This window comes from Telopea speciosissima, chromosome 3, assembly GCF_018873765.1.
Source record: "Telopea speciosissima isolate NSW1024214 ecotype Mountain lineage chromosome 3, Tspe_v1, whole genome shotgun sequence".
NCBI classification, from domain to species: domain Eukaryota; kingdom Viridiplantae; phylum Streptophyta; class Magnoliopsida; order Proteales; family Proteaceae; genus Telopea; species Telopea speciosissima.
The window spans coordinates 31,806,841-31,829,379 of NC_057918.1; the positions used below are offsets into that span (position 1 = coordinate 31,806,841).

Below are 22,539 nucleotides of genomic sequence, written 5' to 3' on the forward strand. Positions count from 1 at the left end.
GACTGAGACCCATCCATAGTTCAAAATCTCGCGAAATCTCGACCGAGATTTCGGAAATTTTGGATATTTCGAGCTGCTCAAAACGAAATGCTACTTCGAATCGAAAAAATACAATATCTCGAGCGAAATTCTCAAAATTTCGTGAAATCTCGCGCGAGATTTCAAATTTTTCGTCAAACCCCTTTATATAAAAGACCACATTTCGTCAGTCTCGGTCAAAACGAGACTTCAAAACAGCTTGGGTTTTTTGGTTTTTGCTCATTTCTTCTCCATTCTTCCACTTCCCATTTGAATCCTTGCCGCATCTACACCAGAACCACTTGGAGAACACAAGATTCAAACTTCTTAGCACATCTGAAAAGCCTTTCCACTATTCCAGGTAAAACCATATTCTCAAAATTGGTTTTTTTTAGGGAAATGCATGATCAATATGTTTGTTTGTGATGAAATAAATATATGTTAGACACCGGAAGCTGATCTACAACTTCACGGTGTCGAAAACACCATTTTGGGTGACTGTTTTTGCAATTTGAACATTTAAATGTGTTTATATAGCCTAAAATAGGGTTTCCATGAAATTTTAGGCCTTAACTTGGCCTAAAACCCACCGAAATGACCTACTGAAACATACCAAAAAAATACAATATTTCGACCGAAATATGCGAAATTTCGAATATTTCGGATATTTCGGTCAGCCCGAAATACCGAAACGAAACGAGTTCTCGAACAATGCCATCAACATGTGGGTGCCACATGGGAGCTCCTCTAGCCATGGGAGGCACAAATGTGAACAGGGCTGATGTTTGTGGTGACCAAAGTTTCTGAGTCTATAAAGGAAGAATCAAAGTACATGCCTCCATTTGAGAGGATTCAAAAACAAAGTTCCAAGGGTTTGTGGTCATATCACTTGTGTGGAGTCACTCACACATTCACTCTCTTCAAAAGAGTCCAAAGAGGAAAATGACATTTCCAGGGCTGAGTATAATTTGGTGATTTAACCCAAGGTTATCCTAGTAATTGGAATGTGGGAGTGATTCGCATGTTGGAGTCAAATTGGTTATTAAGAACAATTTTGTCTTATTTTATTTAGGGTTTTGAGGTTAGAGTCCAATTTTTATTTAGTTCAGAGTACTTCATAATTTTAATGGGAGTGATTCGCATGTGGAGTCAAATTGGTTATTAAGAACAATTTTGTCTTATTTTATTTAGGGTTTTGATGTTAGAGTCCAAATTTTATTTAGTTCAGGTTACTTCATAATTTTAATTATCATGTATGACTTCAAATAGAGCTGACTGGAGAGCAAGGATCCAAGTGGCCAACCCCATGTGTACTTCATAATTTATATAAGTTTGGTTAAGCGTTAGGCATAATGTTCGAGATTTCGGTAGAAACGCGAAATATTTTGGTTTTGACCACGGCTGAAACAAAATGGGCCTCAACTCACCAGGCATGCAAATTTTTGGTTGAAACTTACTTGTTTCCGTCGAAATCTCGGTCCAGTTTCGGTTTTCAGTTTGTGTTCGACCGAAATGTTACATTCATGTATTATAAAAACCAAGTTTTGATCGAAATGGGTTGCATTTGAGCAAAATTTGTTGAAGACTCAAACCTTGAGGTATAGCTGTTTTCCCTTGGTTGTACACTTATAGTTGTAAGGTGTAACACTTGCACACTTCTACGTGTACTTGTACGTTGTAACACTTACAACATTTTATAATATTAAATGATTTTTCTTCATTTGTAAACTTTAGTTGTTTTCATTGAATTTTATGTGTTATCGTACTAAATTATGTGTAGCATAGGCTATATTTGAGAAAGTATACAGCAAGGTACGCTGTACACTACCAACCTAAGGTACAAAACCGAACTAGCATTTTGGTTTTGTTTTTAACAATTTAAAGTTCCATTATGTTTAGAGATGCCCAAACTATGGTCATTTGACCACTGAAATGGTCAAACAAATCCATCCACTGAAGCATAGGGTTTCGGTCGAAACCCGAAATATTTCGGTTTCAACCAACGTAAAAACCTAGGTCAAAATCGAAATTTTGAACCTTGGTTTGGCATATCCCTTGGTGCCTATATTCTAGATATAGCATAGAATTACCTGATCGGGCCTCTTTGGTCATTGTGCTTATCTTAGGCTCTGGTTGGGGCTTTAGAAGTCAGACTTCATGGGTTGAAGAGTTACAGTTCTATAACCAAATACCAAATCTCCACATTCTTTTTTTTTTAGCATGAATTTTGGTGAATTCTTCACTGAAACTGGTTTTTTGGAACTCTTATACAGTCATCTCAGATACATTAGAATTTTTTCTTGCTACAGTGCTTCAAATTTCAAAACTCGTAACTTACATGAATACATTTGGTGCAAATTCATCACCAAAATAAGCTTGTTTTATTAAGAATAAGTTTAGGGTTAGGTTGTATACATGTTGGCCCTTTGATCCCATGGGTTTTCTATGTAATAGGCAACTTTTATGGGCCTAAAATATGGGTAATTAGGTTGCATACGGAATTAGTTGTTTCAGTTCCATACTTAGTTTTATTTTGGTGTTTTTGTTCATAAATTGAACTGGTTCAACCAATGGTTCAATTTAAGCGATTTTAGTAGTTTCCTTTTAAGTGTTTAGTTGGGCTGGATTAGGACTCTGTTCTGAGTCTATTTCATCTTTCTAGTCAGTTTAAGTTACCTAATAGGTTAAGGATTGGGTTAGGCACTAAGGCCTTTCCTTTATAGTGTAGGAGTCCATTTTTGCATCTTTTATACAAGGGTTGTAAGGGGGGCAAGCACTGAACACAAATTTTGATATTAATGAAAAGCTTTTGCTGTTCTTCTTCTCCATTGAAGATTTTTGTCTTGTGTTTGATCAAGGCTGGTGGGATCGATGTTTGATCCAATTGACACCTTATGGTGGGAAGCCCGGGTGGTTTGTTGGAGGGATTGGTGTTTGATCCAATGATTCCAATCGACACCTTGCGGAGTGAAGCGCGGTGGTTGTTTTAAAGCTCTCCTTCAAGTTCTTTGAAGACCTCCTTTAATTTTCAAACTCAAGACACAAGAATTATTCAAGATCCTCTAACCAACTGAACTGCCCTTGCAACAACAGTAAGTTAGAAACATCCCATCAATAACCATTCTTCTCCTAATCCTCCAAACCACCTCAAAACCCTAATTTTCCCACCCATCTCTTGAAACCATCCCATCTCCCAAAAGTCTTAACAGATCATTCAGCTAATAACACCTTCATAATTGAATTGAGTATTCTGCTGCCCAATTGGGATACTTAAACCAAGCTGTTTTCCCATTGCCACATTCAAACCACAACATCCCACCTATTTCTGGAGATCATCCATTACCCAAATTCTTCACAGACCAATCCAACCATCGAAACTACACCAAACCAGAGTCTAATTACCCACTCTGCCCCTATAGCACTCAATCCAAAAACTAGCCCTATCCTCCCACTCTAAACCCTAGATTCCCCTATTTTACTCTTTTCAAAAACCCGAAACGTTAACCCTATATTGCTGTTAATTCATATCAGCATACTTCCCTCCATTAAAACATCTCAGGACCTTCACTGTTAGACTCCCCTACCTTGACTTGACATAACCCTAAGACCAAACCCTAACCCTAATTTCACCAAAAACCTATTTTTGGCCTAGCCGATTCACCTGTTCATAACAGATCCTGGTTGATAGGCTCCTAGTTGGTCCTCTACCAATCTAGGACTACATTGAGATTGGTCATCAAGACTATTTTTTCAAATAAAGTAATACATGATTTTGTTAGGTTTTACGGTTTTACCCAAGCATCTAAGAAAAACAGTCCAGACTCAATTTGTTAAGGTGCTTGGTCATGTCAAACTGCTCCTGATTGTGCTTCTTGTTTGACACTTGGGCATGGGTTTTGTCTCAGTCTCACAGTCAAGTTATATTTTTTTTTATTTTAAAGGAAAAGGGTATATGGGCATTGGTCTGGTCCAATTATCAGGTTCTTTTCTCTTTGGTTATTTTTCACTTAGTTTAAGTTTGTTTGGATCAAACTTGACTCTATTACAGCTTTGAATCCAGCTGTGGGCACCAGGGCATTTTGTAATTTTGAATGCATATGGAATTTAGTTCTTGACTTCTTGTCCATTTGCATGACTTTTTTTTCTTCCTCTTACGCCATGCTTGTTATGAAAAAAAAGAAAAGGGGAAAAATAACAGAAGATAAAAAGAACACTTGAAATTTTTTCATAGGTGTTGGTTGGCATGAAAAAGTAAGATTCTAGAAAGTAAAATTTTCTTGCAAGAGAAGCGCACAATTCTCATTGCTTTGGAAAGAGAATTTAAGGTGTGAGAAAAGAAAACTTTTGAGAGTCCCATGACAATATCAAATTTCAAAAGAAGAATTTTCTTTTCTTCTCTAGCCTACACAAACAACTAGAAAAAGTTGAATATTCCTTTTTTTTTCTTTTCTTATTTTCATGTCAAACAAACATAACCTTAAAACTTATATTGGTTTGGGTCAAATCTAGCCCATCCTATTTTTCTAATCCTGCTGTCGAAGTTCCTTCTTTGGCATTTTAAACAAGAGCATAACCCTGTGGTCGAACCCTAACTCCATAATCATTTGGCTTAATTGTAGTCATAGCATGGCGGCCGAAGGAATCAAACTTTGCTAATCTGAAAAGCTAGGAGAAAGAGCAGCAACTGACATCATCAGCCATACAACCAGGTCTCACCAAAAAAGATCATGCAGAATTTCAGCTGCTGCACCTAGAAAATTTTGGATCATCTTCATACAAACCAGCTCCTAGAAATTGTTTTGCTCGATTTAGGTTAAGCATTGAGTGCTTGGCACAAAAACTCTCAGAAATTCAGCGAAAAGATTACTCAAAACATCCTCAATTCAAGGAGTCCTACACAAAAAGTAGGAAGTACTGGACACAGTTTTCAATTAAGGGGGAAATGTTCTAGCTTAACTCCATATGACACATGAGGAATAGGCCTTGACAGGCTCAACTAATCAAATGGTTGCCTTAGTCCTTCTGATCATTTGATCAAACAGAAATGAAGAATTGTTAGTTGGAAGCAGCTTGCCTCTCACTCCACTCATCAAAGCTAACTAACATAACCCTTACATCTTTCACTTGCATTTCCACAAGGCTCCTCTCAGAAATGTTTTACTTTTACCTCTCATCAGATTGTTACCTCTCCTAGTAGAGAATGCTAAAAATAAAGTTTCCTACAGCCACCAACTCTCTGTTGGAAGCAGGGGCAGGGGCAGGGGGCCACACCCCCCCCCCCCAAAAAAAAAAAGTTTGTTAATAACCTCTTAAAAATATCCTGCCAAAATAGGGGCCACCATCATATAGATAGGGTATTTCAGTAGGCATAGGCTACTTTGACATCAAATCCATGAAACATCTAACCAGAACTTTGGCATGTTGATTGAACTTCTGAAAAACATAGATGCTGCAAGCCAGCCAAAATAAAATAACCTATCCCTACTGAAATTATAGAACCTAAACACTTTCAGCCAATATGACCTGGAAAACAAATCCAGTGTTCCTCATCATAGATGCAGAGCAGAGACCATGAGTTAATGATGTTCTTTTTACTGGTTGGGGGAAAGAGGGTTGGAGATGAGATCAACTGTGCAGAAAATGGTCAGACGAACTACAACTAACTGTAATCCAGATGCATTATCAATGTAGACACATTTGTAGCATCCAATAATATCATTCATAAGCGAACTTCGTACAAATGATGGCTAAAATACAAAGAAGAAACATAAAAATGTAACATGATACAGCTAATGAAAAGGCTATCCGGTGGAAAAAATTACAATATCCAAGAGAGTACATTACAGTATTATCTAACTAAATATGTGATAAATTTCTTATTTGCAGCCCACCTAATTGACTCTGAAACATTTCGACATGCATTCTCAAACCGTAATATCAGATCAGGGATAGGCATCAATCCTGCAATAAAAAAAGTGCCAATTACAAGGTAGCCAACGCTTTCACAAAAATCAAAAGCTTTTCACCAAACTCCCAATTAAAAAACAGCCAAAGTGTATTTCACTTGAATGAGAGTTTACACCGAACTCCTAGCAGCATTAAACTTGAAAAAGAAAAAGGAGAAAGCAAAGATAAAACTATATGCATGTAACTTTCAGAAATGCATAAACTTAGAATGTACAAAGCCATTTGAAAGCAAAAGAGTTGGGAAGCACATTATTGAAAATCAAATTCTTGATTTGACTCACCAAACAAGGGGAACAATCAAATAGTAAAGAGTGAGAAACTGTAGCTTCTTTTTTGGGGGGTGGGGCAATATGTATGTATATATGTACATGAATGCAGTGTACAAGTACAGATACATATTAGTAACAAACACGATATAATCCAAAATAAGGAAAGAAATACAGATATATCTCTGTGCTGATCCTTGGGAAATCACCTTCCACCAGACACCGACAAAACACGTTCAAGCTATGAACAGTCCTCACAACTGCAACCATCTCATACAACCAACCCAAACAACAACGACAACCAATTTCTCTCCAACCAGCAATCCACACTAAACCGTCATATCATCACCGTTAAATCAAAGTAATGCCACCCAAACCAAGGTTCTAAATCTTGGTTTCGAGGCCGACTTCGACCCAGGCCAAAACAGGTCGAAACCTGGTATTTTTCTGGGCCAAACTCAAAACTAGGCTCCTCACTCTAAGAGTCAAAATTGGTTGAAACTGTCGAAACCTAAGTTCCTCACTCTTGAAATATGGTCGAAACAACTGAAGCTATCGAAATATGGTAGAAACCTGATATGAACAGGTATCGACCGTCAGTTTCGTCTCGGTACCTGTCGAAACTGAGATATTTCGGCCGAAACTGCAAGTTTTGACCGAGATTTAGTTCCATGATCCAAACTCATTAAGAAAAATACAGACCATTCAACCACATACAACCCCCATAGCAATGAGTTCCAAACACAAACCTATTTGTCAAAAGGACATTACTGTGGTCTTGAGGGCATAACCTATCCCATAGTGATGTAGATCGAAGCATGAAAAAAAAAAAGGTTATTGTTCACGTGAACAGTACCTCGCAACACTGTTCATGAGAACAGTGATTTGGGGGCTGATATGGACTGCTGGCTTAGGCAGTTTTTTTGGTGTTATTTTTATTATTAGACACTTGTTTAGTTTCCTATTTGAGTTGTAACCTAATTCGGAATCCTAGTTAAGAGTCTAATTTCTATTTTATAGGTTTTATTAATTAGTTTCTTACTTAGATTAGGATTGGGTTGTTTTATTATAAATACATGTATGTTGCGGAACAGAAAAGAGCTATTGATGAAGCTGTGAGATGCGGCAACAGTGAGATACCGTGGGTGAGAGGATGATGGGCTGAGATAGCTGATCCTATTCCCCCCTTCTATATCCCTTTCTTCTTCTTTCCTAACCTTTGATGTTCTTCTTCATATGTACACAGAAAATAGCAATAAAAAATAGTTTTAGTTATTTAATTATGTTCTCTCTATTGCATTGATCCTGCTGCAATTGATCTCCCACTGGTTTCCCTGGTTCGAGGTCGAATTTGCATTATTTGGTATCAGAGCTGAGGAGAGGCAGTAGACAAGATCGATGGTTGTTGCTTTCTACTTTCAATTGAAGATTCATCATGCAAGTCAGATTCGGCATCTCTACCAAACTCGAGGATGAATTTTTTTTTCAAAAAGGGAGAGTTAATGTAGATCAAAGGATTTAGAAAGAAGAAAAAAATTTACTGTTCACACGAATTGTGATTTGGGGGCTGATAAGGACTATTGGCTTAGGGAGTTGGTTTTTGGTGTTATTTTTATTATTAGAAACTTATTTAGTTTCCTATTTGAGTTGTAATCCTAATTGGGAATCCTAGTTAGAGTCTAGTTTCTATTATAGGTTTTATTAATTAGTTTCTTACTTAGATTAGGATTGGGTTGTTTTATTATAGGGAAAATTACATCTACCATCCTTGAGATTTCAAACAATTACATCTACCACCCCTAGGGTTTCAAAAATTACTTTCATACCCTTGAGTAGACTCTGTTAATTTTAGAAGGAAATGACAATTTTGCCCCTCATGGCAGTCCAACAGAGCGGTTGGTGTATTACTTCTCAGAAGCTCTTTATAGTCGAGCTTCTTCGAAAACTGGTAAAAGCCTTCCTACGTTTGAAACATCTCCAGAGGATTTCACAATCTGTTACAAACCTTTAAATGTTGTCTGTCCTTACTCGAAGTTCGCCCATTTAACTGCAAACCAGATGATTGTAGAAGCAACCGAGTCTGCAACTCAGATACACATTGTAGACTTTGGAATCGTCCAAGGAGTTCAGTGGGCAGCCCTCCTTCAAGATCTTGCAATGCAATCCGCTGTAAAACCTTTGAGAATCCGAATTTCTGGAATTCCGGCACTATCACTTGGGAACTCTCCATCAGCGTCTATGTTTGCTATTGGAAATTGTCTCCATGATTTTGCAAAGCTTTTTTATCTAAATTTCAGGTTTGAACCCATCATGACACCAATAACAGAGTTCAAAAAATCGAGCTTCCAAGTTTAATCCGACAAGGTTTTGACCGTGAATTTCATGCTTCAATTGTATAACTTGTAGGACGAGATACCAGTACCCGTAGAGAGGGCTTTGCGACTGGTGAAATCCCTTACTTCAACTGTGCTGACACTGGGGAGTACGAAGCGAGCCTGAATCATATTGATTTTTCAGCCGGTACGGTTTAAGAATGCGTTGAGGTATTACTCAGCAGTTTTCGAATCGCTCAATCCCACCTTGGGAAGAGACTCAGAAGAGACTCCAAATTGAAAGGTTACTGCTTGGAAGGCAAATCGCCAGTGTGGTTGGGCCTGACGAAGGGCCGATTAGACGAGAACGGATGGAGGAGAAAGAACAGTGGAAGATTTTGAAGGAAAGGTTGTCGTTTTGAATCCATAATGCTACGAGGGTAGTGAATAGATCCCGAAATAAGGATCCTTCGCTGCCCATTGATGATAATGGATTCTCTCGTCGCAAGACACAGAGGCTGAAACAGATGAGAAAAACTAAGACAAGAACGTGTTAGTTCCCAACGCATTCCACATTACAAGTTTGGAACGGCTTACAGAATCTGTTCCTTCTTCCTCTAGCACTCTCAAATTTCCTTCCCTTTGATCGCACATAGGATTCGGTGTGGTTGTGTGGCACACCAGGAGCCACCTGCTGCTCTGGCGATGACACACAGCTCTGTGTTTGGCCATGGGGATGGCAATGGCAAGCTCTATGTTCAGCAATGAGTGACGTTATCGAGTTCGGAATTTATTTCTCTTTTGAGACGATGGTGTTTCAAACAAATGAGGGGTAAAGATGTAAAAGCACCTTCATTAAGGGTATTATGGGTATTTAGTTAATATTTAGGCGATGACATCATCACTTAACTGTTCTCAGCTAACGATAGGGGTATGTTTGTAAGAATCTTTCAAAATACAGGGGAGGTTTATTAAATAGATGAAACTCCAGGGGTAGTAGATGTAATTGTTTGAAACCTCAAGGGTGGTAGACATAAATTTCCCTTTATTATAAATAAATGTATGACGCTGAACAGAAAAGAGACAGAGATTGAAGCAAAAAAGAGTTATTGATGAAGCTGTGAGATGCAGCAACGGTGAGATATCGTGGGTGAGAAGCCATGGGTGAGAGGATGATGGGCTGAGATAGCTGATCCTATTTCCCCCCCTACTATATCCCTTTCTTCTTCTTTCCTAACCTTTGATGTTCTTCTTCATGTGTAAACAGAAAATAGCACTAAAAATAGAGTTTTGGCTATTTAATTTTGTTCTTTTTATTGTACTAGAAAACTTTCACGTGCAGATGCACGTGTGTTTTTGTTTTTCATTGTGGAGAGAGAAAATGTTACACAATGTAGAATCCTAGTACATTATCCCCCCAAATAGCATATTTTTCTTCAAAATAAATTATTATTATTAATTAATTAATAAATAATAATTTACCATCTGTCTAATAAAATTTGTGGAGGCTTACTTTATTAGTTGAATTTCAGATTTATACTTGATTTCAGTGCTTTAACCCATTTTTATGGGGGCTAAATGATGGGATGCCTACAAGCAATCCAATAACATCTACAAAAAAATATTGGTTTAAATAAGTAAACTGCTTATTTATGAATATTTATTATAAATTAGTAATTACTAATATAATTTTTTGGTAATAGAGAATAAAATTTCTTGGCAAATAGGTTATCCTGCTTATTGTAATTGTATATATTCCTTAGCTCAATAAATTTATATTTGACATTCTCTACCAGATTGGAGGTAGGACAAGAAATTTGGATGTGGCTTGGGGATAGGGTCCTTTGAGGGCAAGCAACTGGTCGCAGCCGCGAGTGAGGGTTTCGTGGGAATAGGTTAGGTAGCGGTATCCTTAGAGCGGTGTTTCACAAGGCTTCGAGACTATCTTGTGTAAAAGATCAAGCAGGGTGCATAATCAAATGCGATTATTATTCAGTCAATGGTCTATTTTGGTTGCTAGATTATAACATAAGCAAATATTTGCCAAACATTGTCCAATTTCATCCATCAGAAAATAGATTCCCCACCACCTCGAAAAAAAAATGTTATTTCCATGTGCAAGGTGTAAGAAAAATAATTGTCCAATTTTATCCAGCAGAAAATAGATTCCCCACCCCCCCCCTCGAAAAAAGAATGTTATTTCCATGTGCGAGATGTAAGAAAAAGAAATAGTAAATTCAGAACAAAACAGTAAGCACACATAGTGTGAATGCAAAAAAGAAAATCATGATCAAAGAGATATGGATTGAGTGAATTGTATCCACTAGGGGGAGGAAGGTCCGGGTTACACAACGCAGAGATGTAAACGGATGGTCGAAAATCCGAATTCAATCAGCATCCGAATCCATTTAGAGGTATCCGTATTCGTCCAAGAAATATCCGGATCCAATCACATCCAATCCGTATCCAAGCTGAACCCAATACGTTCATCCCTACCAGCACTGGTATACACCGAAAATTGGGTAAACTCACCCAGGCAACAAGAACACAATTCACTCGTACATTACAAACATCTCACTTATATAAACAACAAAATACATAGGACCTGTCATAGTCTGCTTCTCTATTTAAGAAATGAATTTTCTCTTTTGTTTCAGCAGCATGAAATGGGTTTAAGTTAGTAATAGTATAAAAAAGTATATAATTATTATATTTTTAACATACAATTTTAACCATATGATCTGTATACTTTCTTTTTTTTTGACTATTTACCATAGTTTTATGAGTATACTTTTACAAAAAATAAATTGAAAAATGTGTTGATATATTGAGTGTCTTCCCATTATTCTGATCGTTAAAAACAAATTCAGATTATGAAAGATTGGAGAAATTTCATAATTATTGTGGCATATTGGGTTCCCTTGTTTGTCTATTCACCTGGATTTGTACTTCTGGTGATCATCATATCTAATATTTACCGGTATGAAACTTTCAGATTCCGCTTTGATTGGTACTTGCCGACATAGAGAGTAAACGTTATAGATGCAGATTTGGAAATGAATCCTTCACGTATCGTTGGCATCTCTCTCTGTCAATGCTGAAGGTGGTATCCCTAGCTAGGGAAAATCTGGACCAGGTGATTTCAAAGTTGAAATTTACTGGATAAAAGGCTTAAGAACAGAATGAGTTATTTGTTGAGAACTGCGTGGTTAAATGACCAAAACTTGTCTCACAGTATAAGATCTCCATGACAATTGGAGAAATACAAATTTTGTACTTTCACTCGTTGATGCATTACTGTACGGAATAGGTTAGACGCAGACTTGAAGAGGGGAGGTAATATCAATTTGAGAATAAAACAGACTTAAATAATAAACAATAAACTTCAAGGCCCAAATCATGCTCACCTGTGAATGGTTGCTGAAATAATTATCAGATTCCTCAAAAATGACAGATGAATAAAATATTCCAAACACAAAATAGATAGAGGATTAGAGCGACATTATTGAGAGGATCTCCGTCTGGTAGAGGAGGTTCCCATCTTGTATTAAGAGAGAAGCAAGGTCACAACAGTTGGGGCTGCATGTCCTGCTATCAGGGAAGAGACTCAAGTGACAGAGATGGATTTGAGGATGTCCCGAGTCGCGTTAACTTGCATAGATGGTGGAGAGAGAGAGAGAGAGAGTAGTCAGGCCGCAGTGGTGGTGATTGTGTTCTATAGAGATCGTCGGTGTTGCAGAGATGGTGGAGAGAGAGAGAGAGAGTAATCAGGCCGCAATGGTGGTGATTCTGTTTTGTAGAAATATTCACAGATGCAGAAGATGGTTGGCGTTGGAGAGTGTGAGAATCTTGAGAGGAAATAGTAGAGAGAAATGACTGTTTGTGGAGAAGTCGGATCAACTCTTGACTCTTGACTCTTGACTCTTAACTCTTGAGAGGAAATAGGGGAGAGAGAGAGAGAGAGAGACGTGTCTATTTGTGGAGAGTCCAGATCACGTTGGAGAGTGAATGAGTCTTGTCTCTTGAGAGGAAATAGGAGGAATGAAGGAGGAATCCGGAGAGACTAAGGTATCTAGTAGTGTGTCGTTTCAAAGAGGGGCTATCAGGGAGAGACATGATGGTTCAGATGAGGGGTATTTTTGTCTATTAAAAATAATACGAAATAGAAAAAGGAGTTTGTAATTTATGCCATATTATTAAAATATCTGTAGGGGAAAACTGAGCAACAAAAATAAGTATAATAAAAATTTATTACAATGCAAGCAGGGAGAGAGAGAGGACTGCACCTTTGAGTGAGAATATTGGAGATTGTTGTCGTTGGAGTGAGAGAGAGAGAGACTTGAGAGGAAATGTTGTCGTTGGAGTGAGGGAGAGACTCGAAAGGAAATAGGAGAGGAAATAGGAAGAAGAGACGTGACTGTTTCAAGAGGCGTGAGTTTTTTTGGTTGGTAATTATTCGTTGGAGAAACTTGATTGTTGGAGAGAGAGAGACTGGTTAATAATTATTTTGGAGAGAGAATTGGTCGTTGGAGAGAGAGACTTGAGAGAAAATAGGAGAGGATAAAGGAAGAAGGGGTGCGACTACTTGAATTAAAGTTTAGTTGGTTGTTAGGTGGGGAAAATAGGAGAGAGAGACTTGAGAGAAAATAGGAGAGGATGTAGGAAGAAGGTGTGTGACTTTTTGAAGAAGAGATTAGTTGGTAATTCTTCGTTGGAGAGAGACTTGGTCATTGGACTGAGAGGCTTGAGAGAAAATAGGAGAGGATATAGGAAGAAGGGACACGACCATTTGTAGAGGGTATTTTTGTCATCGTAAAAAGTATGCGAAAAAAGAATTGTGTTTGGACTTTTAAAAGTAGTAATGATAATGATTGATCCGGCTGCAATCAATCTGCCGCTGGTTTCCCTGGTTCGAGGTCGACTTTGCATTACATAGACATCCAAATTCAACAAATGAACCTCAAGACTGAGAAGAAGGACCACACACCACCCCCAATTTCTTATTATTCTAATTACACCTAGAATTTACAGGTCCTCCCTAATCCTACTATTTTTCCCTAAAATTATGTACAAAACTCGAACTACTAGAAACCGAAAACAAGTTCATAAATCTGATCCACACTATCAAATGGGTTAAAATAAAACCTATTCTAAAACTACTATTTTTTTAATGAAGAAACTAAATATAACTAGGATTTCTTTTTATCCAATAAAATGATCGTCATTTGGAAACTTAAAAAAGAAACTCTACAGCTAAAAGTGAAATGCTCAAACTAAGAAACAAGAAAGTTATCATGGACTCGTATCCTTCCAAAAGCTGTCCCTAGCATGCCCATATGATATCCAAATTGTGGAACTTTAGGCTCACAGAGTAACCACTGAATTAAGTTCCAATAAACTACGATCAAGCCATTTGGGTACATAATAATATAGAATGAAACAACAAAAGCAATGGTCTTTCACTGTTTAATTTTTTATAACAACTTTGTTCCTTTTCCTGGTGAATATGACAACTTTTCCTTCGTGTTTGAATTCTAGTCACATGGTTTATGAAGAGGGTCATACGGTTCAAGATGCATCTATCTTGCCAATACCAAAGCTCCACACGAAAGAGAGAGAAAGTAAAAGAGTTAGGGCTAGGGGTGAGGGAGAGAGAAAGAGAGAGAGGGAAGGAAGGAAGGGAAGAAGAGCACCAAGGAAGGGAAAATCAAAAAGAAAATTCCTCGCCACACCATGGTACAAACTCATACACCACCCAGCTTAACACTAAATTGGATCTTTTCTAAAGGATTGGGTTTACATCTGGAAAGAGTTTGAGATGACTGTTGATTGAGCATTAGAGGCTGCTGGATTTCCCTCTTATGGGTGAGGCATAATCAGTTTAGATATTCATGGCACAGTTTTTATTTCTTTAGTTGCATACGCAGTTTCAGAAACTTGTGGGGAATGCTTTTCCTTATGTTTAAGTTTATTTACATCTATATACAATACAAGTTTAATTTTTCTGATCCAAAGGGGGGTGGGGAAGAAGCTGTCTCAAGGTTATAGGGATTTTAATCCTTAAGTCAAAGTAGGAGCAGTGTAAGGCTCCAAAATAAGAAAGACCTTTGTGTAAGCTTTGTATTATTTCTTCTCATATATTAATCAGGAAATTTTCCTTACTCCAAATTGATTTAAAATTATTCCCATACTCCATCAAAGTGTGATACTCTTGATGTGCTAAGACTATGTCCTATAGTACAACTTAATTGATTCTATAAGTTATTTCTTTCTCCTCTTTTCTGCCATTCCCTCATATGTTGTCTGCTAATTAACAGCACCTCAAACCCAATGATCAGCCATGATAAACCTAGTTGTTGAAAGCTCTAGTCTTAACAATCCTTCAAGCTTCGGGAGGAGTGGAATGTCTATGGTCTCAATGATCCTTCAAACTTAGGGAGGAGTGGAATGTCTATAGTCTCAATGATCCTTCAAGCTTAGGGAGGACTGGAATGTCAGGTTCTTCAGAGAACAGATAATGTAGAAAAGGTTCAGCTCAGACCACTCTACAGTAGGATCGATGATAGGGGGCAGCAGAACATCAAATTAGAAACAAATCAGAATTAAAGAGTGGACAGAACCTCTATATTCAGCCAAGTGAGGGGGACTGAAATTCAGGTCGACTGTAGGTCTAAGTAGGCTGGATTAGTCCTCCAAATTGGGGCTAATTCTGATGGCCTGATGTCATGATATGCGCAGGTCACAGAATCAGAAGGTTAAACTTGAAAATAGGAGAATTGTAGCAAACAAACCAACCCCCAGAATGGTGTTAAACTTGGATCGAAAGTAGATCTATGCAAGGACAGGTTGTGCTCCAAACCTCTCTCCAATCAGGCAGAGGGTTGCAGAGTTCTGAGCCTCCAAAGTTGTCGCAGAATCTGGGCTGAAAACAGAGCCGCAGCAGTGTTTCAGTCTTCTCTTGGTTGTGTGCAGCAGCAGCAATCCTTGGAAGTGATGGGGGTTGAATCTGGTCTTCAAGGGAGTCTTCAGAGCAGCTTGTTGCAGTCAATGGGAAGCAGCAGGGGAACTCGATTGGGGCAAGAGAGAAAAGGGTAGAAAAAGATAGAAGGTAAAGAGGGATAAGGAGATTCGGCTCTCTCAGCCCTAGGGGTTTTGGCTCTCACCAGCCAGGCCTCTCAGCCCTTCATCCACACAATAGGACAATAAACTTTGCACAAAAGGCATATTCTCATTCATCATAATTGTTCGGTGGGGGGCCTCTAAGGGCATTACATAGATATGGGCAGCTATGCTTGCCTTACAAATAAGAGGAAATTAGAAACTTACAAGAAAAGGAAACAAACTAAAAATATAAACTTCTAAATAAAAGCTAAGCCTACTTTCTAAATCTGGAATGAGAAACTAAAGAGCTAAGGTTGCTTAATAGACAACCACAAAATATCTAAGAGAATAATATTCTAAAAATAGAAAGGGAAAATTTCACGGACACCCCCTAAAAGTATCCAATATAGCCGAAACTTACCATATTTCGTCAAAATAGCAAACTTCCCCCAAACGTTAAGCAGATTGACACCCCAAAGATAAAATGCCGATTCTACCCTCTTAGTTATTTAGAAAGAGTGAGTGGGGTATTTTCGTTAAACGCAACAATTTAATCTGAACGGTTTATTTTTTTGACCTTTTAATCGTAGCCGTTGAATAAAAAAAAGCCATAAACCTGCTCTTTCCTGTTCTTCGTTGCAGGGGAGTGCTTCAGGTGATTTGGGGGAGAAACCATTGTCGTCATCTTTGCCTTGATATCTCCGATTGAACCAGAAATTTCAGTAGAGAAACCCGGAGAAGTTCTCTTAGATTTCATTGCAGGACAACCAACACAGGTGGAAGAGATCTATGAAACTCAGTCCTTTTGTTCGAGATCTCAAACCGCCCTAGGGCTAAGTTTAGACGCTCCTAAAAATATCTAATCGAATAATCGAACATTTCCGCTGCAACTCAGCCCTTTTGTTCGAGTTTTCCCCAACCGCCTCCCGTTTGTTCGAGATCTCACAGTTCTTCGTCCAAGATCTCTTTGGGAGCATCTCTTTTAGAATTTATTTTTTTTTTGGTTGTGTAAATTGGTTCTCTCTGGGCTTGCACAGAATGGGTTTACAGGGGAGTGCTTCAGGTGGGGCTCATGGAGATGGGTTTTGGGTTGCAGGAGGTTTCCGCTAAAAGTAATAATATAGTTAAAAGAATCGTTCTGGATTTGGCCCGTACCTTACAATAGTTAAAAGAATCGTTCACCCCCTACATGAATGAGAAGAAGAAGAAGAGCAAGAATGAAGATTTGTTCAATAAGTTCTTCAGTGATAGAAGAGCAATGGGTTTTAACAAAACCCAAAATGTTTTTGAAGAAAGCAATAGAAAAGTTTCCACTTGCCCAGATCCTCTCCATAACTAGCAGGACAGGTTCCTTAATTCCTCTATTTTAATTTTGTTTAGTTCTTCATTTTTGGGTTCATTTCACTCAATTTTTCTTTTGCATCTGGAATTCCAGATACATTAATTCCATCCAAAATGGAAAATGCATTTGGCTGAATAGGGTTTCACTCAGTTTTTCATCCTTCTTCGTCTTCTTCGTCTTCCCAGCAATGGCGTCGAAGCTCACTGTGTACAGAGTTCTATCGTCTTCTTCCTTCAGCCCAGCTATGGTAAAACGATGAAGCTTTTTGTTTTTTGGGTAAAAGAGGATAAAACCTTTAAGGGGTATTATGGTACTTTTAACCCTTCTAAGGGTAATTTGGCCATTAAGAGAAAATTAACAGCAACTTAACGCCAAGAGCCTAACGGAGTGGACTAAGTTCATATTTCTTCATAAAATAAGGGTAGTCTGTGCCTTTTTTACGAATTATGGTAAGTTTCGGCTATATTGGATACTTTTAGGGGGTGTCCGTGAAATTTTCCCAAATAGAAACTAAACTAAACTCCTAATTCCCCATGCATAGACAAAATTAATCCATCGAAAAAGTCTTCACATGATCTGGTCCTGGGCCCCACAGCATCTTCTAATAATATTCCACCAAGGCAAAATAATGGGCTATGACACTGTTCACGTGAACAGTGTTTTAGCCTCTTAATGTAGTCCTAGGTAGGGGTAACCCCACTAGGAGCCAGGGTAATAAGGTCACACACAAGGGCTGGCCGATTGGGTTCAGAAATTTAGGTCAAAACTAGGGTTAGGGTTGGACAATGGCAATGGGGTTTATGGGGTTTTAATGTGCAGGTCTAGGGTTCTTTTATGGCATATAAATAATAGGGTTTGGGAAGGTTTTCAAATTCTGCAATTTTGGACAGAATTGAGTTGCAGGTTTTGGGTTTTAATGGAGTGGAGGAGTGGAGGAATGGAGGGGATAGAGTGGGAGTTATGAGCTGGGTTTTGGGTCGAGTGTGGAGAGAAGTGTGGGGGATAAATGCTGGAAGTTTGGTTTGAAACTGATGGACAGATCTGAAGTTATGAAGGAGTCCTAGTTAAGGTACGAGTTGCAGGTTTAATGGAGGTTAGGGTCTGATGGATGGAGGGGGGTGTGGATTAGGTCTAATGAAGGGGAATGGCTGGACAGATTAGAAGAAGAAGGTTTGAAATCAAATTGCAGGTTCAAACTTACTGGATTGTAGAGACAATGGCAGCAGCTTGATAACTTGAAGAAACCACCCAATTTTCACAATGCAAGGAGTTGCAGGAGTCCACCCACCCTGTACCACCTTGAGATCCACAAGGATGCAAGCACTCAGAGAGCAGCAATAGCAGCAAGGCTAAGAAGCAGAATTTTTTAATAATGAACTGTGGTGGAGCCTCCCACGTTGAGCTTTATTTATAATCAGGGCTGAGCCCAAAATCCTATTCAGATTAGGACTGATAATTCCTAATCTGATTCCTAATTACTAACAGCAGACTTGTACTCCAAATCTGAGTACAAGTTTAAACAAATCATCCCTCTAATAAAATCGTGGAGGGGAAGTAAAACTAAGCAGCAACTTAAAAAAAATTAAAAGGGGAAAAGACTGGTTTGCCCCTAATAACTTAGACACTAAAAAAACCTAAGTATGGGAAAAGAAAAAGGCTCCAACGAAAAACAAAACAGCAGCCATATCCTGGCTTCAACTTCTTCCTAGTGCTTGGACCTGCATCACCTCTTTTTCTTCATGTTTTGTCCTACATCAACAGATGCTTCCTCTAATGTGAGTATTTGATTGTGCAGCACATTAGCTTGAGAGTATCTCTCACTGGGAAGCATGAGACTCCTAAATTTGCATACCTCCCTATCAACTATCTCTAACTGATTCCAATCTAATTGATTCCTCACCCCTAGTCATCGTGCAATGCCTATCTGGATCTCCCTCCAGGAATCTTTAAAGGTCAATTTCTGTCATTGTTCCTTGGGCACCCCAAGGCTTTCTGGAGTTGATGGCATTAGACATGTCACAGAGAATTTTTAGTACCTGATAAAGATGGTAATTGATTGGGGCTGAGTTATTGGCACTTTGCACTGGTTTGGACATTCATTGCTCACTTTATTGGAGCTCATGGTGTTATTAATGGAGTGTCAGCTACTTCCATTGATTAATTGCAGAAAAAAACTGATTGGCCTTGGCACCATTTGTATCTCATTTGACACATTCACCATCTTGCTCCCAAGTAAACCTCATTCAAATTGAAGCAAAGGTTTGCTAATGACATCACAATGAATTAGCAAGACAGGAAGTTTCATCAGCCCTTTCTGTGTTGGGGAGAGTATTCCCTTGTGAAAAATAATCTGCAATCTTGCTCCTTTTCATATTTTTATTTTTCCTCTTTCTCTTGAAATGGATGGAGCAGTTCTCCTTACTTGCACATTCAACTTCTTCTAATAAATCCATTAGTTATTTTGAAGAAGGGGGGGGGGAATTTTCAAGCTTCAACCTGATTCCATCAATCAACCCCTTGTATATAGCATATGGCAGCCCTTCTACCTTTCAATCTTATGAACATAACCTAAGTCAATAAGTTTCACGCCAACTATTTCGGATCAGCTACACACCTTACATCATAAACCAAAGTTATCATTGAAACAACTAATCTTCTTATCATTGAACACCAATGTTCAAGTTAGTTCCAATCACCAGCCTCCAGAAGTTTACTCCCATAAACCCTAATCTAAAAATCCCACCACTAATCTAAGAACACAACATCATGATGTGGGGTTTTTACGTAAGCATAGAAACTCTTCAATAATACTACCAATGAACAAATAACCATAATACATTATTGAAAAGGAAATAATAATGAGTCAATCCCACACTCATTTTCTTTTTTATCACCCTTTAATCCTCCCTTATTACATTAAATTCATCAAATCATAGACCATGGATGCTGAACCTTACTGATGTAGCATAAAAACTACAATTAATCCTAGCCAACCTGTAGATATGGACCCACAAATCAAGCACACACAATCCACTCACTTACCAGGCTGAAGTGTTAAACCCTTGAACAAAGTGAATACACAGAATCAAGTATAGTAAAGAACTTGTAATCTGCTTTAGACTCACGGTTCTAGTAAGCGGAATAAGCAACAGGATTGACCTCCACCGATTCCGATTCCGATTCCGATCCTCCGGAATGGACCAGAATCGGCGAAAATCGTCTTAACCCTATAAAAATAAAGAAGATTCTGTTTCGAATCACCTGGAATCAGAATCGGGATAGGCCAATTCGATTCGACTGATCCGCTCCCAAATCCTTGAACCATGTTTAGACTTCGGAATCAACAAAACATGTATAAGAAATATGGTTTATGGAGGCAAATAAAATGAATTTGAAGTGAATATAAGTACGAAGGCTTCATTGCTGAGAACTAGATGTCTTGGCCCAGACAGTGGCATGGCCAAATACAGAACATAGGTTCTTAAAATCTGAGTACAGCAAGTAAGAACTATGGCTTAAAAGAAGAGCAATATGCAGCCTAGCTTATAAGAATAAGCTATAACTACCCTTGAACATGAAAAACAGAGGCAATACAAATAACTTAATCACAAACACATAAAAAAAAATATTTTGATTACCTTAATGGCACTCACTGAGTTTATTCAAAGATATATACAAACAAATTCAAAAGATTGAAAATTTAAACATGCTGTACACCACCAGACCAAGTTCTCATGTCAAATTCTTTGCCCAAATATGTAGACATGCAACATAAATAAAACAAAGGTGTTTCAAGTACAATTCCGCTAAAGTATTTTCAATATTGTAAATATGGGTATGATGTAGACATCACACATAAATGTCCATGCATCACCCACTGCCCACTGCAACTGAATCAACTTGAGATAAATCAACGCAACTCAAAAGGAGTAAGTCTTAAATCACAATAAATGTTCCCAAAAACAAAATGGAATTGAGATGCTGGGTAAAAGGAAAAGGTTTTGAATGGCACACAATAATGAACTTAAAGGCAATCTGAAATTTCAATAACCTTGAATTGCAGAATCAAATAATGAAGCAAATAACGCAAAAGTTGTTTCTCCAACATCTCCCAACACTTCATCCTCGCGCTTGCACGATTTTAGTGACAAACTTCCAACTTTTGGGATTGCATCAAACCCAGCATCCACTTCTAACATTCCATGACCTTCAACTGATGATCTCCTTTTGGCTGAATATGGAGCCATTGCCGGCGTTCCTTCTAAAGCATCAGCTTCAGAACTTTCCACCTCTTGTTTAATCTCTTCAAGGAAAAGTGCAGCATTAGGTCGCCCCTGAATATTATGTCCATCGTACAAAATCCCAGCTTCGCTAAACTTTGAAACTGAACTATCTTGGTGTGGCGAAATGCTTGAAGTGGGATGCCTTTTCCTGTGAATATTTAACATGGAATAGAATCACTCAGGAGTCGAGACCCATGCTCCACATGAATCAACTAAAAAACTAAAACTAGCATAAATGTTAAAACATATATCTATTATTATAATGGTATAAGTTCTTAGTTTTGATCCATCATAAGATTGTAAATAAAGGGCGAAAAAAACCCAGGGCGGATAAGTATGCCACCAAATGTGACATAAGGAGATACCAAAGTAGCCACAATAGAAGTAGCTCACTATGGGAAACTTTCCCCAAGTTTACCCTCCATAAAAATATATATATATATATTATTTCTGAAAAGAGTTATTCCAATTTCCAACAACATATAATTTCTTGTTATTTTGTTGACCAATGTCGATTAATTTTTACTGATTAATTGCTAGAATCTGATACTCGTTACACTGTTACAAAAAGCTTGCATTACTACCATCTTCTCTTAATTTATTCTTGAACTTATTTTTCCCTTTCTCAGTCAAATCACGGCCTTGAAGAGGGAAGAAAAAATCAAAAATTCTGTATGGTAACAGTCACCAAAGACAGAACCGTTCAAGGACGTTTGAAGGCGTCTTGTTTGTTCCGCAACTAAATGGAAATAATGCTTCCTTAAAAGGGGGAAAATAAACAAAATGGAAGAGGAAATAAATTTGTGCCGGAGTAAGAGGGACTTACCCGTATCGGCGAAACTGCTCTCTCGTGCTAAGATCTTCAGGATCAAAATAGCTCGGACAATGCTCCATTTCGACGTCCATGTCCACGGAAATGGCAATCGATTTTCCAACCAACGAGCAACGCCTATTCCACGAGATTCTTAAGTCATCAAACTTCCCGAGTGTCTTAAACCCTAGAGACCAGAGAGGTTCAGGCGCGCGAAACACTGTCAGTGAAATGTGAACACTGAAGTGAACATCGAAAAATAATGATGTAGTTTCTCAATTACTTTGCCCTGTAGTTTAACCTAATTAAACTTTCCTCCCCTTGACTTTCAATTATTATTCTCCCTCCCCTACAATGTACAATCCATTACAATTAAACCCAGCCGATTAGTATACTTAAGTGGTGACGTGGTCAAGGAATTTGTCACAGTCCTTATGTA

The 22,539-nt window shown here is 38.2% G+C and overlaps 1 protein-coding gene across 1 annotated transcript in view; it reads right to left on the bottom strand.

Annotated features, from left to right (window-relative positions):
• The window catches only part of LOC122655638 (nuclear pore complex protein NUP107), a 118,700-nt gene extending 96,419 nt beyond the window's left edge, over positions 1-22,281 (bottom strand). Inside the window, exons 1-3 of the mRNA XM_043849890.1 lie at positions 22,116-22,281; positions 21,058-21,437; positions 5,910-5,979 (exon numbers count right to left, since the gene is read on the bottom strand). Of these exons, the coding sequence (XP_043705825.1) occupies positions 5,910-5,979; positions 21,058-21,437; positions 22,116-22,195 (530 nt within the window). The 5' untranslated portion in view covers positions 22,196-22,281. The remainder of the gene's footprint in view (positions 1-5,909; positions 5,980-21,057; positions 21,438-22,115) is intronic.
• Between the last annotated feature and the right edge of the window lie 258 nt (positions 22,282-22,539).